At 38.6% G+C, this 26,773-nt stretch overlaps 2 protein-coding genes and 1 long non-coding RNA gene across 3 annotated transcripts in view; 1 reads left to right on the forward strand and 2 right to left on the reverse strand.

The window, feature by feature from the left end:
* Nucleotides 1–972, reverse strand: part of ST6GALNAC5 (ST6 N-acetylgalactosaminide alpha-2,6-sialyltransferase 5) — a 119,841-nt gene extending 118,869 nt beyond the window's left edge. The window contains exon 1 of the mRNA XM_086841407.1: nt 499–972. The gene's annotated coding sequence lies outside the window, so the exon portion shown is untranslated. The remainder of the gene's footprint in view (nt 1–498) is intronic.
* On the forward strand, nt 732–26,341 carry LOC147651680 (uncharacterized). Its single transcript, XR_015273628.1, has 4 exons — nt 732–1,430; nt 16,375–16,500; nt 21,328–21,410; nt 23,997–26,341. It is a non-coding gene; the product is annotated as an uncharacterized LOC147651680 (long non-coding RNA).
* Nucleotides 7,479–26,773, reverse strand: part of ST6GALNAC3 (ST6 N-acetylgalactosaminide alpha-2,6-sialyltransferase 3) — a 217,933-nt gene continuing 198,638 nt past the window's right edge. The window contains exons 4-5 of the mRNA XM_023932599.2: nt 17,267–17,374; nt 7,479–15,063 (exon numbers count right to left, since the gene is read on the reverse strand). Of these exons, the coding sequence (XP_023788367.1) occupies nt 14,877–15,063; nt 17,267–17,374 (295 nt within the window). The 3' untranslated portion in view covers nt 7,479–14,876. The remainder of the gene's footprint in view (nt 15,064–17,266; nt 17,375–26,773) is intronic.

The raw sequence follows: 26,773 nt of genomic DNA on the forward strand, positions 1-26,773 counted from the left end.
ATGGAAACAATGCATATACTTTGTTACAGAAGCAAATTGTAACCCATTTTAAAACTGTTTTACAAAATCAACTTCGGTATTAAAGAGTAGGAACCTGGGGATATTATCTTCTATTGCTCTTCAAATACAGAAATATATAAGACCAAGTCCTAGGAAATGCTTTTTAAACTTCTGATTATTTTTGATTATTTTCATTTGTGCTAGCTAAGAAATATTTATAGTATCTCTATGCCTAAGGAAACATTTGAATTAATTAAATACACGCTTAAAAGGCAAAGCAAAGATACCCAATTACTAAGGTTTTGTAGTTAGCACTATTAAAATAACAGGGGGAAAATCCATGAAATTTAAATGGGACAGATTCTTTATATCAGGACTGCTGACAAAACAAAACCTAAACAAGTTGTTCCTCCTCCTCACTGCTTACCCTTCCTACAAATCATGAGATAGGCTTAAAAATTCAGACTACAAAAAGAAGAAAATAATTTATATTTTCACCTCCTTCTCCTTCTGAACTGCTGAAATGTACACAGATCTGTTCCGAGGTTTTGTTGCAAGATGAACTGCGGGTTTTTCGGGGTTGGGGTTATTTGTTTGTTTCTTTTCTTTTTACAGAGGGTTCTCAAAAGGACCAAGTCTGCAGGGGTTAAAAACCGAACGGACAAAGCCTTGTGCAAGCTGACACGGGGAGCGCTCGGAGCCCCGCACGGCGGGCAGTGCCCGGGTCCTGCAGGGCCCAGCGGGCAGGGCTTGTGTGGGCAGGCCCGGCCGGGCCCGCGGCCCCGCACCTCGGCCCGGCCCGGCAAGCTCCGCCGGGCAACGGAGCCGCTCACACGGAGCTGGGCACAGGTGGCCGCAAGGGCTCCGCAGAGCAGCCTCTGCCATCCCCGGGGCTGTAGCGCACTCACCGCAGGCCCCGGGCCCCGCCGGGTTCAGGGCAGTGCCGCCACCGCCACAAGACTCTGTGCTGCTGCCGGGGCCCCTCTGCCCCTCCCGCAGCCCCCGGGCAGCGCTGGTCCCCGCTCTCCGTGCGGGAATGCCCTGCCCAAGGCCCTCGGACCGCCAGGGACAGCCGGGGGGCGGCAGCCCCGCTCTCCGTGCTCGGAATGCCCTGCCCAAGGCCCAGGGACCGCCAGGGACAGCCGGGGGGCGGCAGCCCCGCTCTCCGTGCTCGGAATGCCCTGCCCAAGGCCCAGGGACCGCCCGGGACAGCCGGGGGGCGGCAGCTGCCGCCCAGCTCGGCCCTCGCTGCTTCAGCCCCCCGAGGGGAGCGGGACGAAGTAACCGAGACTGACAAACTTCCTCCGAACAAACCAAACTGAGCCGTGTTGATCAAAAAACCTGTGGGAACAAACGGTGTGAAACAATCATGCGGCTTCTCTCCTACCTTATCATTCCAATTACATTCTCCTAATCTACAAAATTGAAAGGTAATGAGCAGTTTTTCCTTAAACCACATTAAATAACACTGTCAAAATGCAAATTTATTCATTAAGTATAAATGAGTGTGTTAAATATTCATGAATTGTTGCTTGCAGTATATAATTAATCCCATGGTCTGTGTGTCCAAAAGCATTTAGGAGATAGAGTGGAGAAGATGGTGCTGTAGAATGATAACATTTAAAGCATGTTTTTAAAAGCAAAGGTCACCAGCCCTTTGGATTCTAAACTGTTACCAGCACTTATAATTCATTGTAATACCTCTTCAGCATGTACACATGCTTTCAGGATTCAAGGTTTGTATCCTCAACCCTCACTGTCTAATAATCTATTCAAGAAAGTAAATACTTGAGAGGGGAAGGTGCTGTTAAATGATCCCATTCACTAGGGATACACTTAAATTAATACAGTACTTTCCACATTTTAGTACTCCCAAGGACTGCAAGGCTGCCTCAAAAAATGATGCAGTTTGTCTCCCTTGTCCTCTTTTTGCCAGGGGTGGGGGGGTGGGGGGAGGAAGGGAATTCTGACACTAAAGCTGGTTTCCATTTCAAGTATCATGAAAGATAAAACAAAGGCTTCACACCAGAAAAAGACTGGCCTCTTTTTCTTTCTGTGTCGTTTGCAGATATGAAGGAATCCCTGAATCCTGTACTAAGCTTTAAGTAAGTGCTCCCATTGATACCAGTGAGAAGTACAGTACATAAAGTGCTGGAATTTTAGGTCTCAATGTCCTTAGTTTAAATATTCACTCTTTTCTCTGCCCTTCTTAAATTCCCACTTCTTGTTTTCATGTAATAGAAACCACTTTCAGAAACTTTTTGTCAGTCTGCTTTGTACTTTTTTGGGAAAGAATCTTTGAGGTGCTGATAAAAAGAACTGATCTTTTTCAAGACAGCATGAAGAAATAAGAAAAATTAAAATAATTTTAGTGTTCGTAATTATTCCCTTCACAATCACTGGATGTTCTCAAGGTGCTTGCTGTATGCAGCTTTCATCCAGTTGTGCAAGTATAAACTCTGGTGTCTCCTTTTCCTTCCACAACACTTGCAGAAAAAAGGTACATGACAGTGACTTTATCTTTTAGTGTATGTTTTAGTGTATGATATTTTTACCACACCAAATTGTGTGTGTGTGAATTAATCAACACAATACCAAGTGATTCACAATTCCAAGTAACTCGACCTGCTGTTCCCAGCACAGGCCAGAGAAACCAGGAGCTGCAAGGCTGTGCTCTGACAGATTTTTTTCATGTTTTTCCTTGCAAAAATGTAACAAATGCTTTGCCATTTGTATGTAGGCCCGTTTTGTTCATTCAGAGCCAGGAGGAATATCTCTGCATGGCATGGGCTATGTACTGTACCATGTGGATTTATTCTGCAAAATTAGGTGCTGGAAGATTTTTAGTTTCTATACAGTCTGTTCAGGGGAAGTATTTGCTCTGCTCCCTTCCTATTCTGCAGAACTAATGCACAGGACAAGGCAGCAATCAGATTTTTTACTTTTTTACTGACATCACCATACATCAAGTGTCTTTCATCAGGTCACAAAGATGATGAAGCAATGCAACTTGTACTGTGTCAGATCAATGCACTGAGCATCTTTTCTAGAGTGCTGACAAAAAAAGGCAATGTGAGACCAAATTGATTTGATTTGCCTTATTTTAAGGCCTATGCAGTAGGGCTTGATGAACTATAAGACATTATAAAAACAGGTTGAAGGCAAAGTTGGTCACAGAATGCAGGATAATGTTTCATCATGTCTATTAAAGAGGTAAGCCTTCAAACCCCAAGGCCAGGCAGCTGCAATCCAAGCACTGTTGACACTCAGTTTACAAGACATTTGTGATAAGTGCTTTTGTTGTAATTAAAAAGCTGTGCAAGTCTACCCAGTTGTGTCGTAACCAGTACCTTATCTTCTGTACCAAAATGAGGACAGACCTCACCTGTCAAAGGCAATTAATTTGGATAGCTCTCCTCTGGACAGGAGAAGAGTTAATCAGAAATTCTCTGGTAGAATGTTTTCCTTTTGCCAGTGAAGAGTGCTAGCTAATTGTAATTTAAATCTCCCATACAAAGATGCAGATTCTGATCAATTTCAATCAAAACAAGCCAAATCTTAATGTTTCATTTTTTGACAGTTCCTTTACTCACTTTAAACGTAGTCTCAGAACCCAATCCCCGTAGTTCTCAAATTCTGCCTGTCCTGAGGAGAGATGGGAGCTGCTAATTAGGGACAGAGCAGCCCACAAAGGTCTGGTTACCCTGTGCAGCAATAAACAGAAGGGCCTGAGCAGATGTGTTAACACAGCCTACACATTCCTTTGCACAGACAGTTCCCTCCATCTCCAGTTCACCCCCACCAAAATTCCAGAATTCTCCAGAGGCAGAAGTGTTTTCCAGAAAGGGACAGTTAGGGATCATGTGTAGCCCAGCCAATTCAGAGAAAAGGCTGGAGGTGAAAGATGATTGGAAAGACTGTACGCATCAGTGGCTCTGCTGCATAGGGATTGTCTCACAGACCTCAGACAAGGTCAGGGAACCCTGAACATTGCTTAAGAAGAAGAATGTCTGTGTGATCCTTCAGGATATTATCCTTGGCTGGTGAATGAAGGAAGACAGGAAAGAAAGAATCTGAACATGGAGCATCTGTCTTTTGATGCAGGTGAAAGGATGGCACCATAAGGTGGTCTCCTGCTCTGTAGAAAGGCAAACAGCCTGCTAGGAAAGAGGCTAAAAATAAGTAGTAAAAGAGGAACTGATTAAAAAACCCACAAATCCAATCAGTCTTTCAGGGTGAAATTAAGATGGCAAAACCAAAATTCATTAAGAATGTAAAAGTAGTATATTTTCTCTAAAACAATACCAGATAATCTGGGTAAAAAAATTAAAGGAATTAAATTTACATATTTATAAATTCAGTGTAGCAGGTATCACTGAAATCAGATGGTAAGAATTGCATAACTGAAGCATTAAAATAAATAGTTATAACCTATTTTTGGAAAGATCAAGTAGAGAGAGGGAGAAGAAGAGTGGCACTCCACAGCAAAAGAGCCACAGTCTGTTTTCAGGACACTGGCAGCTCAGAAGCAAATGATGTGAATGCTGTGGATCAATACTCTAACAGATAAAACACTAGATGGGATAGTAGCTGCTGTCTGCAAATCACCAAATCATAGAAGACAGCAGGATGACTGGATTCCTTTGCACCTTCTGTAATGTGTAGGAGCAAAAAGGCTGCACAATCATCTGAGACTGCAGCCTGCCCGACATATGCCTGAAGTTTCACGATGCTGGTACCTCTACTGAATTATTGAACATGCTATATGAGCGTTTCTTAAACCAAAATGGAGAACTCTCCAAGAATGAGAATTTTGTGAGACAGCATCTCAGAAATAATGAAAACTTATCAGAGGCATTTGGTAAGAGAAGTAAATTAATATTAGGGGCTATGATGATAACTTGATTGCTCTTTATGGGCACAATGAAAATGAAACCCAGAGTTATATGGATGGTGCAGTCTTTTTACCAACCTGGAAATTACTGAAAACGAGAATCAGCTAGGAGAGAAAACAGGTCAATAGTTGGAAAATACAAATATTTATTAGCTGAAAAATTAGGGAAGTTGTATGTGTTCAAAAAATATTTAGATCAAAGGGTTAATGAAAATCTCTACTTAATTGTAAATCAATGAAATGAAAAAAGGTGGTTCATAACACTGAATATAGAGTAGAACTGAGGCATTACATATATAATTCCTCCAGTAAGTGTAGCCAAGTTGTAAGGAGAAATTTATGGCCAGAGAATTAAAGACAGTATTTTTCAAAAACATTAGGAACCCTGACAACGGTACCAGCTCTTTATCAGATTGAAGTGGAAGATTTCTTAAGAGTAACCAAGACAAAAATGAAATGTTCAATAAGTATTTGTATTCAGCATTTAAGAAAAAGACAGACAATTGATGATACTCTATGAGGATGATAAACTACCAGGCAACAGCAAAAAATAAACAAAAAAAGGGAAAAAATTAAATGGAAGCTACTGAAGTAAGAAAACACTTGTGTAGGAAACTTCAGATAACTTGTATCCAAGAGTTATTCAAGAGCTGACTGCAGAATCTCTATTATTATTACTGCTTTTTGCTAAGTCTTGGAACAATTGGGAAGGTTCCAGAAAACTGGAAGAAAACGTATGTTGTTCTAATATTTAAGAAGGATAAACTTAATGACCTAGATAATTACAGTCCTGTCAGTCTGAAATTGATCTGGAGTAAAGTAATGGAATGGCTGACAGGGGACTCAATTACTAACTAATTAAAGAGGAGAAATATGCTAAATGCCAAACTAAGTGCAGTATGGAAAACAGATACTGTCAAACACATTTGCTGGCTTTTTTTCCAATTGTGAGTACAAGTGAAAGACAACGCTGTTGATACACTTTGATTCTATATGACATTTGATGTGGTATTCATGACATTTGAGTTAAGAAAACATGATAATACAAAATTGACATGTCTCACATTAAAGGAATGGAAAACTGGTTAACTGACATTTCAAAATGGAAATTTAAATGGGGAATGATCACAGAACAGGTATTCTGCTGGGACAGCTTTCTGGGCATACACCAGTTCACCATTTTATCAGCAATTTAGAGGAAAACACAAAGGTTAACAGAAGACTCAGTCATTATGGAAGAAATTTGTAATAAAAAGAAAATATAATTGAGACTGTTGACAAGTATTACTGGGTGATCTGGTGCAAACTAATAAAATAAGATTCAAATGTAAAGCTGCAGGAGAAAAAGCTTCAGGAGTCTAGGCTGGCTATTCTATGGGGGTTTGAAAGCTCTAAGAGGGCTAATTAACTATCTTTTACTTGATTATCTGGTCCTATGACAAACAGTCAAATAAACTCACCTGCAGATCCTGTGTCACTACTATCATGTCTGGATGTGCTTCAGGAGTAATATATCCAACCATCGTGCATGGAAAAAGGATGAAACAAATCCATATTACATCATGCTACTAATATGCATTCAGAGCTCACACTGTAATAGTTCTGAAGTGAGCATTATGGTTTATGCAAAGAGTATGCCTGAAAAAGTAACACACAAATTCTTAACAAGCCCCTTGGCAGCATATCAGACTTGAAGGACCCTCAAAGCTGAGAATGTAAAAGGCATTTCCTCCCTTTATTTATCCCTATCATAGAAATATTTTTTTCATTTCCTTTACTCTGGTAGCTGACAAAATAGCCCAGTTCTAAATGGTATATACCAGAATCTGGCCCAAAATTAGGTGGTAACAGCTGCTGCATTACATATGCCAGCGCTGACAGATAAACTCAGAATCTCTCACAAACCAAACTACTCTACATATGTTTACTTCAGCACATACAGACCAAGTTAAGATTTACAGATCAAAGCTGTTGCTTGTTAATCATGTTCTTAGCAGGGAACAGGAAAATAAGATAAATTAGAGTGCAGAGGCTGAATGAGTTCACTTCCTCCCTTAGCACCATGGGGTCCACTGGGGAACAAAAATTATGTAGGTCCTCCTCACATTTTTGTCAACACTGTAGCTCCAAGTAGAGGTTTGCACCTTTTCCTGAAATGTAATCTCTCCCCCAGCCCTTCAAACTTACACAGCTCTTTCGAGCACATACTCAGTGTCCACTCCTGGGGCTTCAGTGGCTTCACCCTGAGACCACGACGTTTTGGCAAGGACATGCCCTTTATGGCCAGCATCCAATGGACCTTTTTCACAAAATGCATTTGTGCCTGCAATGTATTTTAACACACAGAAATACAATTATGAGTTATTGTAAGTGTAGCTTTTGTGGCTGAGTTAACCCAACATTATTGAATATTTTTAGGGCAGATGCCTTAAAACTTTTTTAAAGTGTGTACAGCTGATTTATAACACAAGAAAAAATATCTTTGTTTCCTTGAGTTCAGTGAACTGTCAGATATTAGTGGCGTATACATAAACAAGAATAAAAGTGTTTTGCACAAAATCATGCATAAATTATGTCAGACAACTGAAAAACTGTATACATTTATTCATGTTTTAAAATAATCCAGGCACAATTTTGCAAATACATAGAAGCACATTCTCCAAATGGTAGCAAAAACTAAGTAACATATAGCAAGAAAACACATGGGAAAACATACAAAGTAAGTACAAATAGTATGAAAGTCTTCCTAGTCTACAGTGGTATCTGCTATCAATACACTTGTCAGCATTACAAAAAGGCAACCAAAGAATACAAGTAATAAATTGTGTGACATGAACGGCCTAAAAAAGTTTACGTTAGCAGCATATAGTAGCAACTTTCTAAGAACAGAAGAATGCTTGCACACTGTATATAAATGCATATATGCACACATATACAGATACAACTGGAAGGCCACAGGAACAAAATTACCCTGGGAAAATGATGAAGGGAATTTTTGTGTGTCTCGCAGTATATAAAAACAATGCATGCATTAGCAAGCACCCCGCATGTTCAGGATAAAATTACATCCACGAGCAGAATCACATTAACTTCATCAAACATACCACTTACAATGCTGTACCAATGCTGGATCACTTTGTCCTATATCACACTCCTGATTTATGGAGCACATTTGGATGGTAAATTTAGGAAGAATCAGAAGCCTTTGATTCCCGTGATTTGACAGGAGGAATCAGATCCCAAATTTGAAAGAAAAATACCCATGGAAAAAAAATACCCATGCAAAGCCTGAGTTACAATATGTTCTAGCAGGAATTCCACTTTCCTGTGGGACAGTCCAGTCCAGTGGCCTCACTAACTGAGCTTTAGCTTGCACGATGGAGTGTTCCTGAGGATATGCACCAAATTCCTTTTGGATGTAAACAAAGGATGTGCTCCGATCACTAGTGGCATTCAGCCCCTGGGATCAAACTAAAGATAAGTGTGAAGATCAGGTCCTTAGCACCAACAGTTTCAGGCTACAGATCCTATCCAGCTAAGCTAATTCTTTGCTAAAACAGATGCAGGCTTTGGACATACACAGAATAAACATTTATCAACAAGTACTATAAGCTCTATTTACCATGTAGATTAGTTTTAGTTGTTATTAGTTGCCCCTACCTGATAAAAAAGGGATGTTCCCTAGAGACACTCGTGTTTGCAGATGTGTGTGTGTGTGTGTGTGTATAAGGAGGGCACAGGGCACACAATTTGTTTTTTGTTCAACCATCTTCAGAAGTACTATTTTCGGTAGCAAAATTATGAAAAACTCTGCAGACATCTTAACCAATCTTCTACATGTTCAATTCCCATTAAAAAGATACTCCCATAAATATAAAAACTTTGTGATCATTGTCCTTCTTAACCTCTTAACATCGTCACTGTCAAAAAGAATCATTCCCAAGTTACACTCAGGATGTGAGATTTCCTTAAAACAGAACATAGAATTGTGATTATGAATGCCAGAGTAGGTTCACAAAAGCAAGCTGAACTATTTCTGATATTTCAGTGAAAAATGTCAAATTTAGTAATTATTTTCTGACTGGTTTCAACAGTTTATTTGCTGCCAGCTGCTAATGGCACTCACAGAGCTCCAGCAAAGTGCTCTGGGCAACACATGATATGAGAGAAAGAAAAAGTACTACTTCTGCTGCTTGAACTAAGCTTACACAAAACTTACATTATTTATTATAATGAAGAATAAAATGTGTAACATGCTATCATGCATAATACATGGTAAGAACATGCATTAGTTCAAGTTTACAGTCTCTCCAGTAAATTAGAACAGCAGTGGCAGATGTTGATAGCTGCATATTTTGAGGAATTCCCAGAAATTGCAGCTAGCAATGTTAAAAAAGACATGAAATCAGCTGTTTAAGACACCCATAAAATAGTAACTCTTTGTGAGTTAACAGTACAAACAATAACAAAACCCAGTGATATCTCTCCTATCATTCCAAGAAACTGAGTTCAGCACCTGAGGTGAGACTGTGCCCCAAGCAAATCACGCTGCTGACAGGAAAGTGTGTCCCTGCTCTGACTCTGCATCTGCAGGGGGAATTCAGCACTTTCCTCATCCACAGAAGGGGAGGATGGGCAGGCTTTGTGTGGATCACAGGCTGCATAAGTCAGATGGAGAATTCTTCTCCAGTGGGGCTCCAAAGGGCCCAAAGCTGCAGCTAGATGGGGACCTACAAAAGCTGGGGGAGAAGGCCCAGATGTGTCACACATGTTAGTATGACTTCCACAGAAGAAGATCTTTTCTTTCTCCTTCAGCCCCTTCTAGAGGGTTTGTCTAAGAGACTCTAATCCAGAACAGACACACAAGACTTCTGTAGATTATGCTAGACAAGGTTTACAAAAAGATTCCCCTTCCCTAAGACTTTAGCTATATAAATCACAACAATAGCCAGAAAAATATGTATTAATCTGGTGGCTGGCTTCACTCCTCTATGGTTAAGTTTCATTCCTGTGCATCCTCTCAGGAAAGAAGGAACAGAACGAGACACATCTGTTGAAAATGAATTTTTGTTGAATGTTGAAATTTCCTCCCCAAAGGAACTAAATATACTCAGGAAAAAGAGGACATTTTTTAGTAAATACATGACTGTTGCTCACAGTACATCACAATGCCCACAGTACATCACAATGCCCACAGACAGCTCCTGTGTGACACTAACACCGAGTTTCCCTCTTGTGGGTACCCTAAGGTTCATCATGAACAAACTCCAGGCTTGCTTGAGCACAACTAAAGACACACTACTTCTGACATACATGCAGAAAAAAAAGACAGCAAATTATAAGCATCAATATGTAAAGTGCTTCTGATTGTCTAGTTATTAAGAGCAACATCCAGTTACAATTCACAAGGGATCACTTATTTAATTCTTACTTACCTGGACATATCTTCTGGTTGAGCATCTGTGCTTTGCTACCAGCTATCTTTGCATGGGGTCCTACTTCAGTCCAGCCCACAAGCAGGTGAATAATGGAAGACCACCAGCATCAGCCCTCCAAGAGTTGGATGGGCTTCTCTTTATTAATTCTGCAAAGCATTATGTGCACATGGTACTTCCCAGACAAAACACAGCTTACCTTAGCACCCAGGAGTGCAAAGATTTTACTGGTGTAGGTGCTGTACTCATGAACTTCCCAAAACCACTTCCATTAGTTTTGAAGAGAGTCCTCAGAGAATCCTAAATCAATGAGTGTTCAGACAATTTGTGTCAGGCTGACTTCTTCATCCCTGGTGGTGTTTATGTGGAAATATTTAACAACACAGAATTTGCCTCCATTTTTTCCTGTAAAGGGCATGCTTTCCCATTGCTGGTAATTCCTACTAGAGAGAGTAGGACAATTATTCTGCACAGGAGCTAAAGGCATTCGAAGAAACTGAACACTTTAGTAAAGTATTTCCAAGAGAGATCAACGGGTACTCCTTGCCTAAAGCACTTTAGGGGCATTTTTTAGAAGTTGGAACACCATCTGCTCCTAAGTAGAGCTCTCCATCAGTCCTTCCCATTTACTGATGTAACTGATAGGAGCAGACTGCAGATGGAGCCTCCCAGCCCAGATGGAAAGGGAATTTGGCCGGATACATAGACTAATTTTCTTCTTTCTGAGAAGAGACATTGGTATAAGCAGAAGGATGTGATCTGGACATCTAATGGGGATGAAAAGGTTGGGATGATGTCTGTTATGTCAGTTTGGAAAGAAAAAACAACACTTTTTAATTTTATTCAGTCAATTATCTATGAATAGTAATTAGCTGGTCAAAAAGATTTTTTTTTTTAATGAAAATTTCTGCTCCTATTTTAAACTTTCTACTTTGGAAACAAAAAGTCAGAAGGTAACACAACATAAAACATAAAGTATATTAAAATTTAAACATTTATTAAAACCAAGCCATTTGTGCCCTTTTATTCCCTCTCTTTAAAAAGAGTTTATTTAACCTCCCCACCCCCCCATTTTAAAAGAAACTTCTAATGACTATTCAGCTCACTAATGGCAAAAAAAAAAAAGGCCAAACTATTTTTGAGCATTCCTCTATTAGTAGCAACATGAAAATGCATTTTGAAAACCTCAAGTAAACTCCCTGCTTGTTTTATACTCATGAGTAGCTGATTAAAATAGGACTGCTTGAATGAATAAGCAATTAGGATATGATTACATTCAGGTAAACTGTAGTAGTTTTATCTTAAAGAATTAATAAGTGATTCTCAGCTGATTTCTTAACTGCTCTCAGGTGAACCACCAAGATCCCTTATACACATCCAAGTACTGACATTATTTCTTTAGTACCACAGCTGGTTTTTAACAGATTTCAAGCAAGTAATTTCTTTGTAGAATCATCTTTAATGCAGTGGTCACAGTTACTTACTCATATAATAAAAACCCTGTAAATATGCATTTAAGTTATGCTAAAGACAGGCTCATTTAAATAAGAGAACTGATGTTTATTTTCTCTAGTACGAATGTTTCTGCTGCAATGTTTCTGAAGTAGATTGGCTCTTACTGCAAATCCAGGCAGAGAGCAACACTTACTTTGCTCTGTGACACCTGAACTCTAATTGTGTTCTCAATTTTGTGTATGTTTAGATGTTCTTAGAGCTGTATTTTTCTTAGCTATTCTTTGTGATAGTGTTTCATGTAGCATGCAAGCACTCTTCAAAGAACTTCAGAATGAAGCACATATTTTACAACACGTTTATGGTGAACTGGCAAATATTATCTTAAAAACTTTCACAGGTGTTTCACAGCAGCTGAACACAACTCAGGCAGAGCCCTTATGCTCACTGGGGAGAAACACTTTTGGGGAGAAACACTGTTTCATGAGGACACTTCCATGTGAGTCTGTCCCACCCAAACAATTTCCATGTGCAGCACTTTCATAGTAGTATCTATTAACCCAAAAACCTTCTAAATAGAAGTTCAGTTGGCCTGATGTTCTTCTTCTCAGTTCCTCTTCTCTGAAGGGAATGATTAGATTTCCTAGGCTGTCCTGTAAAATATGTGTGGAACATTCTTCCTAATTCTGCATGTCCTGCGTGTTTCAAATCCTGCCTTACAATTTTTTATTAGCATTCCATATATCCAGCCACCCATCTGAACTGAAAAGATGCATATGGTGATAAATCTGGTTTTGTTACTACAGCTCTTCATCCAGCCATGACCCTTTTTCCCCTTTTGATTTCATCCCATGTTGTATCAGTCTACAGCTGATTTTAAACTCCATGGACAAGAAACAGCCAATTTTAATTACTGGTATATCACAGCATTGCCTGTAATTTTCAGACACTTTGGGTACCTTTTCTTCAAAGCATTATACAAATGAATTGAAAATGGGAATACTGATCTCAACAGCTTTCAAAAAAGTCAGTCAAGAAAGGAAGTAGGAAAATACTATTGTTCTCCTTTTCCAAACAGGAAGGTTATGCCAGAAATCTGCGACAAAGCCTGTGTTTGAATATAGATCTTAATCCAAGACCATAAGCATGGCCCCAGCCTTTGTCTGACAACCAGAAGAGAGTACTAAAGTAAGCAGTGAAAGCTGAGCTATATTAAAAAATAAAATCAGAGAACTTCATTTCTGGTAGAAAATAGAAGGGGCAACAGAGATGACACCTTGGAATCACCTACCAACAGGAACAAGAAACCAATGATCAGGAGGAGGAATACTGGTGAAGAGATTTCCTCCCTATCCTATGAGTTGGAGCTGTTGATGAAGAATATATATGCAATGAACATATAAAATATAGATTTATATATACAAATATACAATAGGAAATAGTCAGTATACAAATACTTACATGTAAAAATAGCTTTTTACTTTCCCCTTTTCTTGATTTACAAAAGCATACAAAGTTTCCTGTTGGTTAATGTTTAAGTAGTGTGAGTAAACCCTGTGTGACATGTTCCACACATAATTCCTTCAAGTGTTCACAGTATTGGCTATTACAGTGTTGAGTCTGACATTCCAGATGTTAAGATATTCATAGGACACATTCTAAACTTAAAGCATTAGTTTAAATACAGTTCAAATAAAACTCACATGTGTAGTTGAATTATGGTCATGTCACAAATGAGTCTGCTGTAGTTGAAAACTTTCCATGACAGTAAGCTTTAAAATACATACTTAAACTAGAGATGAGTATATTTTAAGATTCTTGAACTGCCTTTTAATGTGCAGTTAATACTGTGAGATGGGGAGTTCTTTCAACTTCATCTGAAGCAACGCAAGCTGATAGAACTCAGTATTGCAAATTATCCTCAGTAGGAAAGCGGATGCACAGAACAATTTGCCATCATAGCCAGACACACTGTCACTTTCTTCAAATACCCAACAGACAAGAATAAATGACAGGTACCATTGTTTTTGTGATAAGAATAAATGATATGGAGCATTCTGCATCAGGAAAGTGCTTTAAATTAAATTAAATTAGTCCTCACAACTCCCTTGTGAGGTAGATAGACACTATCCTTGTTTTTAAAGATGGAGAAACTGGAGATCTAAAATAAATTATGATGGCTGCATGAGAAATACTGTCAAAATACTGTTATTTGGATGTTGGAGCAAGTCAAATGCACAGCTGGAGTAAATTGAGATATTCATGAGACAACTTTAAACTCACCAGCTTGGGTACTGACAGTAGGCTTGGTAAAACAGCCAAAGCTTCATCATGGGCAGCAAAACACAATCTTTTTTGCCAAGTGCCATTCTGTTGGAGCTGAACTGTGGGACAACAGCTTCAAAAAGCACAAACTACATAGTCCCAGGTGGTGCAGACTGACCAGGATGGAAGGAAGCTGCATTTCAGAAGTTATGAATTAATCAGGAATCTTGAGCAGGTAGTATCTTCTCTCGAGAGTTGGGTACAGTTCAAGAACCATGCTTAGCTCATCTCTAATTTTACCATATATGCAAGTGCTCACAATATATTGTGTATCAATATATTCAGGTGTTTTTTAAAATTTATTCACTCGTGGACCTTGGAGGTCTGTATTTTTCCTCACATTTCTCTTGCCAAAAATTTCTACTGATACCACAAATGGAACTAGTGCTTCAGTAGAGCAAATGAGCTACAAATAATAATTTTAAATATCTGAGATGATGGACAATGTTCAAAGGACCACCATGTTCCCTGTGTGTACCTGTATATACAGGAAATCTCATCTGTCTTTAACTGCTCCTGTCTTGAAATAAAATCCAGTTAAAAGTATAAAGTGCATAGTGTGGATTAAAACCCTAAGAAATAACAAACAATGTGTCTGCCTTCCACAGATGATTAATTTTGCTTAACAGCTGAACCAACACCCTCCTTGTCTTCTGGTTTTTAGTTTAGTGTTACCTAGGCTGAGAAAGGCCAGCCATATGTAAGCAAAACTTTTGTAAACTGAGACATTTTTGTAATATGCTGTTAAGGGAGAGTTAAGTAAACCAGTATCAAGACACTGTCCAGTTGGGATGAGTAAATATTATTGTGTGCTTCTTGGCCCACTTAGCAAATACTTTCTTTTCTGTGATAAACCTGTGGCCTCCATATGGAGCATTTTCATGGAGAAAGTATTCCTCACATTCATCTCTTCCTGGCTCATAATAGTGGTAGGGAACTTTACGAAAGCCTTCTGACCTAGGGAGAAGAAAGGTATACTTAAGTACTATTTTCAAGAAGAACACAAATATATAATATACCTGAATACAAGATACAAGCATCCTGGCTTGGATCAGCAATAGTGTGGCCAGCAGGACCAGGGCAGTGATTGGCAGTGCCCTGTTCTCAGGTGGTGAGGCCACTCCTCAAATCCTGTATTCTGTTTTGTGCCTCTCATTACAAGACAGACACTGAGGTGCTGAAGGGAGTCCAGAGAAGGACAACAGAGCTGGTGAAGGGTCTGGAGCTCAACTCCCATGAAGAACAACTGAGGCAGCTGGGGGTGCTCATTCTGGAGAAAAGGAGGCTCAGGAGGGACCTTATCATTCTTTACAACTGCTTGAAGGGGGTTGAAATGAGGACAGGGTTGGTCTCTACTCCCAAGGGACAAGTGACAGGACATGAGGAAACTGTTTCAAGCTGCATCATGGAAAGTTCAGACTGGATATTTGCAAAAATTTCTTCACCAAAAGGGCTGTCAAGTACTGGAACAGGCTGCCCAGGGAAGTGGTTGACTCACCAGCCCTGGATGTATTTAAAATATGTGCAAATGTGGCACTTGGGACACAGTTTAGTGCAGACCTGGTAGTACTGGGTTAACAACTGAACTTCATGATCTTAAAGATCTTTCTTAACCTAAGCAATTCTATGACTGATCTGAAATCCCTTCCATGTGTCAGCACTTAAACTCCTTTGCTAAACTGTAAGGGCTTTCATTTCATTATAATTTCTAGGAATTTTCCTAAGGCAGAAGAAGCTTGCTGTATCTCTCAGCATACACCAATCTTGTCAGTAAGACGTCAATGGGCTGGCTCTTACAGCCACTGAACATTTTGTTTAACCTGTGATAACTCAGCTCACAAGGCTCCCTCCCTAAGGAAAGTCTTCTCATGGGATAGTCCCAGCTGTTAGAGCTAGTTCTTGAACTGGCCGAACAAGGCAGTTATAACATCCAGTATAAGTAGGTAATCCAGTCAGAATCACAGCTTTAAGGAGACATCCTTCTCTGCTGCCAACAGTGCTATCATTCTGTTGACTGGTTTTACATCAGGGCTATGCAATGCCAGCCTGGCTGAGCTCTCTAAGGACAACCTTAGTCCTGTCACCCCTCATCTCAGGGTGCCTACTGTGTGTTTTCATAAACAAAGAACAACATATGTTCATTCTGTTCATTCCATCTGGATGACTCAATCAGTGAGATCTGCAAGCTCTAAAAAGTCAGCCTCTAATGTTAAGATATCCTAATTAAACAGCTGTGACTCAAATTCTGTTGTTTGTGACATTTTTTAGGTTCTGCCAGGAATGAGTCTCACACTGGAGTGACACAGAATGTGGAATGAGAATCTGCACCAAGGCTTGACTTGAGGAGCTCATGACCCACTGGACTGGTTACATGCAGGACTTGGACCAGCTTAGGTACAGAATAGCTGTGTATGCATTAGCAGCATACATTTTTCATGACATTTCCTGCTTTTCTGAATACATGAAGAATAGTTTCATTTTATATTTTTCTACCATACATAGTAGATTAAAGTATTTAACATCGACTTTTAAAAATTGTGTTTAGACTTATACTTCTGACAATAGGATTAATCCACTGTCACTGTAAGGTCAGCAACAGCAGTTGGTTGGAATTTATGTCAGTTTATGGTGATAAAGCTCACAGGACTTGTTTTATTGTCTAATTAGAAACCTCTACTACTCAAAACAAGCTATATATAACCTAGAAAGTTCAAATAGGTGGCTCAATGGTGGTGAAATGTAATTTCAGGTAACTATCCTGGGCTAATCATTTTATTTCACTTCCAGGTGTGTTTGGTATTCAGAAAATAATGTATTCGTTTTTTCCTCTATAGATTTATTTTAGCAGTGGAAGCAAGTATATTTTATCAAAAGAATATGAGCATACTTTGTTTCCAGCTAATTCAGAAACGGCAAAATATCTTTGATTAAAAATAGTTCCTTATGACAACTGATGTTAGATTTTGTAAATGTTTTTATTTTATCAACAGCACATGCCATATCAGGAGTGAATATGCTGACAATAGTGTCATATCAATGCAAAACACTGGGAAATGACTGCCTGATCCATTTTTTGGATTTATGATATTAAAATCAATTGTGAAATTTTGACAAGACATCAGAATTGTAGATGCATGAAAATAAGTTTCTATGATCTTACTTGCAGTAGGTGTCATTTATCATCCCATAGACGTGAATTCCATAGCAGGCATCCATAGCCAAAATTAAGGTAAACCAACCCGTGCTGAGATACGAACCTGACTGGACTCTGTAAAAATACAACATACACAAAATAAATTGCAATGAGAAATTATCAACATTTTATCAAAGAAATACAATCTATTGCCTGGGACAAAAAGCATTAAGCAGCTTGAAAATCTGTCAAAATCATACAATTACTTTGAATTATTTATAGATATACTCTCATTCTTCCCAGCTTGGGGCCTCCAGCTTTTGTCCATAGAAAAAAAATACCATGTTAAATATTGGAAGTCAAACAATACATCTCCAGTAAAACAGAAAATTATTTCACATCTGAAAGATAGCAATTAGTGGAGTTTGTGAAATGAGATAAAGTTTACCAAAATGCAAAGTACTGTTGGAATTTGTGGTGTGTGCATTGAGTAGGTACCATCTCCTTCTGCAAGCAAAATCTTAATCTGCAGTGGGCTATCCTTGACCTGAAAATTCACACAGTAATGTAAAGTGTTCCAAGGATATTTTGGTACAAAGCCATCTAATATAAGGTTCTCAAAACCAAAATTTGTGCATATCCCCTTACATAATTTTGTGTTATGATTCTTTGAGCTAACATAGCAGAGAGAAAAAACCACAAGAGGATAGTGCCCAGATTGACAGATTCATTCTCAGCTCAAATGACTAGATATATTCAATCAGCCTAGAAGTATGACCTGCACGAGTGAGAAAAATTGCATGTGTAAGGATTTGGCTCACAGACTGGTTGTCTGAGCAAACACATGCATTGTTAACCACAAACCAAATCCTGTTTGCTCTGCTCACACAAATGTTACCAATGAGGGACTGGGAGTCAGAGGAGTTACCCAGATAACCTGGGCATGCAAGACTCACTGCTTTCAAACCTCAACAAGTAGTGAGAGCACACTCAGCCCTTGCTGCTTATGAACTGGTTGAAGTCCAGCTTTGTGCATGTACTGCTTTCAGTTTGACTGAAATCAGTGAAAATAATTATCTCTAAAATATTTTAAAATGCCTCATTTCCAAAGAAAGGTACCACAAAACTCACAAAACTGTCTTAATAGAGCACCTTAATAGAGCTGGGTGTGAGTGAGAGGAGGGGATATATGAGCTTTCTGCCACACCTATAAGCTCTTAGCTTTTGGGTATGGCAGGGAGCAGTCTGTTCTCCATCCTAAGTTAAAGCAGCCTAAGGCTTGCACACAGTTAAGTTTTGCTGTATAAGAGGCTTACTCCCAAGTAAGCCTATGTGAAAATCAGTTATTGCCACCAACAAAATCTGAAAACATTTTCATCCTGGGGTAGGAATAAAATTTTCATGTGGAAAAAAAACCCTATTGCAATTTACCCAGCCTATAAGCCCCAACTTCCCTGTAAGACGAAAGAACCAACCTCAGATGTTTTTTCCTGGTTCAGAGCAAGAATGTGTTCCAGTCTCATGCCTCACTCCTCCTGCATAAATACACCAATCAGTAGCTTTTGGTACAGATTCTGTGTTACTTCCTTGCACAAGTTGAACTAAATATTATTTAAGACAATGGGTGAAAAAATATTTGTACAACTTTTATCACGACAATTACCTGGCACATACAGGTCTGAGATTCAAATTCCTTCTCTTTGTAATACCTTTGATTATGGATAGTAGAAAAGCTCCAAGAGCTTTACGCTCCTAAAGAAACTCCAGTCCATCCAGTTTAAATAAACCTTAGGGTTTTTTTAGTGAAAAACAATTACCTCGATTCCCAGAGGTGAGTCCAAGAACACTGAAAATAGTTAAATATTCTCCTTCTTGCCCATGTCTGTCATCCTTCATGGGTGAGCCAGAGTGAACTTCTACCCCTGCCTTTCCTGAAATAGACTTTCCCTTGGAGAAACAGCTAAGAATCTGTTTAGCTGTTTTTGTAAATATCATACTGGAAACAATAAATAAAGAGAAAATAATAAATAAACTGAAGAAGGACAAGTGGAAACTAAAGGCAGTGTGTCAAACACCCATGTCTCATTATGTGGATACCAACTGGAATTGTGCTTCTTTTTTGACACCTTGATAGCCAGGAAAATGTAGAGCTATTTATCTGTCCCATCAGGATCTTCATCTCTTCAACCAGAATGTTCTGCTACTGTCTAGCAGTGAGAATTCCCAATCCAATTCATGTTATTTCGAAATAACATTCTGCCATGATAAAAGGCTGCATTGCTTCTAACTTGCTTTCTGCTCTTGCACCAGGAAAACACTGGCCTTGAGCTTTCAAAGCATTTTAGAATCATAATAACCACTTACACGAACACGATGAAGATCAGGACCCTTCCAATAATGGAGGTTTATTGGAGAGCACTATATTGACAGTAGCATCTGAAATTTGCTATACTCAGGAGGAAAAAGGAATTTTAAAAAAGAATTAATCAATATTTCATGTCTTGTTTTAACACCATTGGACCTTAGTCCTCTCATCTATATACTGCACTGGCAGGATAAATAAAAACAGCAGAGTGAGTTCCCAGGTACGTTCCCTGGGAGATGAAGTACATGACAGAATACAGATTATATACTTTAAACCAAAGCACTTATATTCATCCCATTTTTTCCTCTGAAGATACACAGGGATATGAGGGAATATACTTAAGCAGTGGAGATTCTGGATGATTTGGTAACACCTTAGAATTCAATCTGATGCCATAAACATACTTTCAAAATTCTAATGAAAGCAATACTAGAAATGTGAAAACAATTTTAGCTGTCCCTAAAAAGCCATAAATCTCTGAATACCTTTTAAAATATCATCCCATAAAACTGTAGTGCAAAGTAATGTCTCAGCCCTTGCTATTATGCTAACACTGTGCACTCAATTTCCCTCTCTACAGGAGAGTTTTACATGTTTCTTGGTCAGGGGTTTTTTGAGACTTTAGAAAAAGAGTTCTTCTTGTTACTGTAATTGCACTCAAATTTCAAATTTTACACATAGGAAATAAAAGAATCCTCCATTTATGTGTAGCATAAATCTATGTAACTACACAAATAGGGGGGAAGGAGGATATTAATTCCAAAATCGGGTAAACAGGAGTTTGTTAAACATCATCTGTAGAACTACAGTAGGCAGATCTATTGTGAATAATATATCTGTGTGCAACAATCCCCAAATTGTTTCCTAGGGCTCAGAGAGACTGTTTTTAATAGTATAAAATTAATGGGGTACCAGATCTGGACAGGAAATTGTCTCAACAGCTCTGAAGAAAATAATGCACTATTTTAAAAAAGATGGCTTAGCTTTCAAGACATGATTTACAGCTGAATGCTGTAATAATGTGCAGCAATAAAAAGGCAATGCTCACAAAAAGTTACTTTGTTTACCTTAAAAATGAAAGCTTGTTTTGCATACTTCCTACTTTATTAGTATTCTTAAAGAAACTATAGTTATTGGTTGTAATTCATTCTGCTAAATACCATCCACCATTTCAGAAAAATACATAGGCATATGCTTAACATTAAGGACATGAAAAGACCAGTGGAATAAACTTAGTTAAAATGCATGAAACGAAGTATATGCTTGCTTATCTTGCTCTTAGTGAAGGTTTAAGTGCTTAAAATGTCATTATTTAATCTCAGAATATAAAAGTAAGCTCCAAGATTAATAGTTACTTGAAAGTTTCAAGTCTCAAAACATAGAATTTGCATTTTTAGTAATGCCTTCCATAAACTCCAGCAGAAAAAACTGATTACAGTTTCTCACAACATGTTACGAAAGAGTCTTGCATTCTATATTTCAGAAGAAAATAGTAAAACAGAATTTTAGGATTGCTAGAGTTGTAATATGTGACACATAAAGCTTTAATTAAAAACTAATTTAAAATAGAAGCAATTAGACAGGGCTCTTCAGCTTTAACTTTCCACTATTTCACAAAAAGAATAAGAAATTGATATAAAAAAGATGGGATAGAGAATGCACCATAAAAATGTTGGCAATTGAATTAGTCTTCTTTGACATCTATAACTGTGCTTTGATCTAGGCTAAATGAAGGAAAAACTTATTCTTTCTATCACTGGGGGTAAATGGAAGAACATAAAATATTTTCTTGGTGATCCAGGGCAGGTGAGTTCAAATTGAGTAAAAGTTTTGTTGTCACTTTAGTTCTGATTTTAGCACAGAATTCCAGGAAGTTCTTTTCTTCATTCAGTTGTTCCAGGATTTTTTATGTGCACAATCAATTTTAGCTCTATGGTTCAATGGAGTGTTATATCCAGTGGGGACTTCAGTGGTAAAAAATAAAAATGAAAAAATGTTTGGGAAGGCAGAGGAGATGTCTACACAAGCAATTGCATGTCAATCTGATTGCAGAAAAGAACTTAGAAGTCTGGTTTTTAATTCTTTTGGGAGAAACTAGAGATCACAGAAGGTCAATTAAGAGTGTTAATTAAGATAAAAACCAAGGAAATTTAGTACTTCAAAAAGCTATTAATTAACAGAGAGCTTGCCAAAAGCATTAGATAGACACTTTTCCTCTTTGACTTAATTTCAAAATATTGCAGTAAAGTAAAATTCAACAATGACAGATTGAAATGACAAAATTCTCCAGGCCAATTAATTGACAAAAAGTACATCTTTTCATAAAGGCTGTTTATAGAATCTAATCCTCAGATGACTCTCCTACCAAACCACTGAATCAGCAGCAGCTTTATTTGCTGCAGCTTGTCAGGCATCTTGATTAATAAATAAGTATAAATAAGAGTATTGGTCTAAACAAACTAAGAGACCTATAATACATGGAGTAGAGGATTTATAATGTAAGATACCCTTCCAACAAAAATGTTTGTTAAAATGATTCAACAGAAACAGAAATTTTTCAAAAATAAGTCAGGATTAATTTGGACTATGTTCAAATAGAACTGTCTCTTATTTATTAACTGTCTCTTATTTTTATCTCTGTGCATCAAGAGACCATTAATCCTGTGGGAGGGGGTCAGGGTACTCTGGTTTTGCCTGGCACTCTGTCACATGCCCTGTGTCAGCCTCATCTATGACAGGTCCTTGGGAATGAGGGTGGAAGGTACATGTCTCCTCTGTACTCCCTTGGTAAAGACAATCAGCTCTTTTTCTCCCTGGGTTTCTCATGGTTTTTGCATTTTTTCTTTATTTCTTTACAACTAACCATACAGAAAGTATCTGCCAGTGCATACTGGTGAGACACTACTTAATTCCATACTAACCAAATTAATGCTACCATTATACTTATGTTGAGACCTCTCTTTTTTATTTTTTTTTCTCCTGAGGAAGCATCTCTGAGTACAGTTGCTAAAAAACTCTTCTGCTTTGCCAAATTAAACACCCACACTCCCCAAGTCACGGTTTTGGTCTCTGCCTTTCTCTTCACATCAGATGTAGATTTGTAAATGACAGATTGGAATGAGCTGACAGAAAAATGCACCCACCCGTGAGAGAACAGCAAGGCTCTCACCTCTCCCCTGAGGAGCACACACACTTCTTTCACCAGAGAGCTGTTTTTTTGAAAGGAGCAAAGGAAGTACTTTTGGTACATGAGAAGGGCAAGACTCTAAATCCTGAAGAATATCAGCCCTAGACCGGATTTATTTCTGTTTTCTCTAAGACACAGTGCTTTGTTGCTAATTATTTCTTTAAATACTTTCTGCAGAAGAAAAGAGCACAAGAAGGGCAAAGAAGATGCAAGCACAGAGAATTGATTTTACCTGGCAAAAATGGTTGCTATTTCTGCATTATAAAAATACCTGTTAGGCAGCCATTTATTATAATTATTCATTCTTTTGTGTGTGTGTGAATGTACACACATGTTTGCTTTGCATTCCATAATGGTGCAGGACACCTAATAACAAACAGCCATGCCCCTCTAGCAGTGAGCAGCCTGTCTCATACATTGTGCTTCAGGTCATCCTGAAAAGTGAAACATTTATACAAGGACAGATGTTTTATTATCCATTATGTATAGTTTTATGCAAAGCTTAAACAAGTGGAATGCATTATGTACAGCACAGACCACATTCCAGACTCAGGCAGTGACTGTGCCCAGCAAGATGTACCTGGGTATGGAGAAGTGATGCACTCCAGCCAGCCCAAACTCTTGGTAGATCATCCTTACTGTGAACCCTGAAAATAAACTGCAGTTGGGTGGCATACTGTTCAACTTATCTCCAGAAATATTTGCTTTCTATTTATATTAATACCAGACCAGTGGAACAAAGGGACAAGAGTCCATTTCAGTTGAGGTTGTTATAAACCTGCAGTAAAGGCTACTCCTAGATCACAAACTGCCCAGGAGAATCTCCCCCCACAATCTGATTTAAAAGGAGATTTAACAATTAATAAACCCAATGTCAAAATGGCATTGAAAAAAAGTCAGGAAGGACACTTATGAATGACCATAAAAAGGAGCAGAGAAATGATGGCTTTGTATTTAACTGCATCTAATTAAAAGTACACTGAAACTATTTGACTTACTATTACTTATTATTTTGGGCAAGACAGGCCAAACCAACATTAGAAATAAGGACTAGTTTGTTACTACAAGTACTGAAATACCTGAAGCATCTGTTTGGGTATTTAATTTATGGATATATTTCCAATCTTTGTGTTGTGTACATTTTTCTAATTTATTTCGTTTCTTTATTTGTCTATTCAATACACTCATGGAAACCTGAATCAAAGGGGGGAAAAGAAAAGTCAGCAGCCTGAGAAAATTGACTTCTGCTCTCCAGTCTTCTGTAGTTTCCCTATTTCTGATTCCTTGACCCGACTTTGATGCATCTCAGTTCAGTTGTGAACTCAGGCAATGACACAAGGAAGTTATTTCACCCAGGCAGAGAGGGCTCCTTCAGACGCCTCTGCTGCTGAGCTCAAAGAAGAAAAGCAGAATTCCTGTTTATCAAGGGTGATCATGGAGGTCCAGCTTGCTGCAAAGCACACAGAGGAGAAGCAAGACTAAAGAATTATAATTGTAAACTAAGTCCTCCAGCCTATATATTGCACATATATAATATTTCAAGGTGATTCTTGTGTATTTTCAAACCTGTGCAATCTCTGCAAGATGAATGGCATCCCCTGTAGAGAACGAATTGATAGATGAATTTCTTACAGCTACTGGGCTTCTACAGGTTGCACTGAGTCTTCAGGTAAGAACTCTGGTCTTGGTGCCAACTGTTTACAGAACAGTAAATCCCAATTCCAAACTTTTTTCCTTCCCCACTCTCTTCGCTAATCCTTCTGTTTCCAGAAACACATATTCTCTTGATTTCTCTTGAGTCAAGATTCTTAATTTCCCTTTCTTAAGTACAGACTATGGTCTGAGCCACAGCCCGTGCTATTGCATACACTCAAGTTATCAGCAGAAGATGCCTTTTGAGAGTGCCTGGGTTTCACTTGTCCCCTGGGGTCTGCAGTCGAGCAGTTTATGCACAGTTACAAACAACCTTGACCTGCTGGAGCTGCACATGGCTCCACACATCTCCATTTGCACTTGGATTTTGTTGATGAACAAATGTGTGGGTAAACCAGGACAGATGCACAGAAATGTCACCCATTACAAACATACAATTATGTTCAGAATGAAGGAAAACTAAATTCACATAAGCAGGTTTGAGAGCTAAGCTGTTGGCGTCTTTACACAGCCATTTTTCTCTTCAAAAATCACCTGAGTAAAATTCATTCCATGCCTAGAAAGACTGTTTATCGGGAAATGCAGCTCTTCTGGTCAATGGCAGCAGAGCACTTGCTCCACAGTACAATTACTTATGCTAGCAGTGGTTGAAGCAAATGGGGAGTAATCCCAAAATTTCCCTGGCTGTGACACCTTGGTGTAACCCCATCCCACTGTTCCCCACTTTTCATTGGACTATGCTAGGCTGAAGACTTACTGCAATCCCTGGTGGCTGTGACAAAGGGAGTGACAGCTGAAACCTTGGCACAGGTTTCAGGGCAGGTGCCACAGTCCTCTGGAGGGCAGCTTTATGTGCTCTGCTCTTCAGCAATAGCTGCATCCAGTTTGCTGAGTCCTGGTTCAATATTTTCACACAGCGTGAAAGGGAGCAGAGAAGGATTTAGATTTTCATCCTTTGTAACCAAAAGTGAATCAAAACTAAAAACTGTGCCAAGTGGAAGAAAAAAAGACAACAGGGCCTTTTCCCTGCATCTCCATTTAAATCAATATTTGCTGTCTTGGGTCTGCACATTTTTCTACAGGGAGGATATAAACTAAACAGAGCTGCAGTTAATCCAGGATCCCTGAAGAGATTTAATTAAGGAGGCTTTCCCACCCTTTTCTTTTGGTATTAAAGGGCACTCACTACTCCTAGCTGCATATTTTAGTGAAATGTATTGTGGGTGAATACAGAAGAAATTTCTTGATTAGCTCTTACCTTCTCAATACAAGATACTGAAAGGAGTTCATCTAACCTTGTCTGAAAGCAGCTTAAATTTTTCATAAAAACTATTAGGTCTTTTTTATGTTTAAATCAGAAATATGATACAACTTTGTAAAGGTGTACATTGTATTTCTGTGACACTGGGATGTGAGCATAGGCTTTTATAAAGACATTTTGTTTTACTGCTATGGTGAAAATGAAAGAATAGCTAGCATGAGATTGTACCCTAACTCTGATAATATAAGAGGGAAGAACACTGGACTGGATACTCAGCTGACAGAACCCACACTGATGTACATCAGCTGATATCCTTTCAAATTTTCCACAGTCTGCAGTCATTGTGGCAGTTAAAGCACTACCTCTTTGATATTGACATGGAAGGAAAGGCGATGTTACATTGTTCTTCACACATTTCACATTTATCTGAGAACTTTGCTTTTTACCACGATGGATGCCCATACAAAAAAAAGCTTATGGAGGACCAGAATGTTAACTGTAAGTTTTATTTCTGAACAGATAATATTCACTGGAAAAAGAGAACTCAAACTCCAAAGATTAGACTTTCATCAGTGCACATTCCTCTATCAACAACTCATCTCCCCCCAGCTGTGGTAGTCAGAAGAGTGTTTCCAGGTATTCTAAAATTAATTCCTAATTTGTTGCTAAATTACTAACTGATTATTTATATTACTGTAGCACTGTGAACCCTCACTGTGCAAGGCACCATACACACACACAGCAGCTCTTGAAGCAAAGACCTTAACTGTCAAATACCCAAGAGAAACAGATTCTTTGTAGAACTACCTGTCTTCATCACTAACACCGCATCATCATAAAGCGACACTCTCGGGAATTGCATCCGGAGCCACAGAGCTCTTCTCTAACAGACTATTTGCACTAACCAAAAGTTCATTTCTGATTATGAAACATCAATATTTTGGGCAAAATTGAAGTCTTAAATCCAGACAAATTATTCTGATATGGAAAAAGGAGGTAAAAATAGAACTTGAGTGGGTCTGAATTTTAATTCAATTGCAAGAGGCCATAGTGTAACCTATCAGTCAA

Source organism: Cyanistes caeruleus, chromosome 9 (genome assembly GCF_971803275.1).
Source record: "Cyanistes caeruleus chromosome 9, bCyaCae1.hap1.1, whole genome shotgun sequence".
Classification (NCBI taxonomy): Eukaryota; Metazoa; Chordata; class Aves; order Passeriformes; family Paridae; genus Cyanistes; species Cyanistes caeruleus.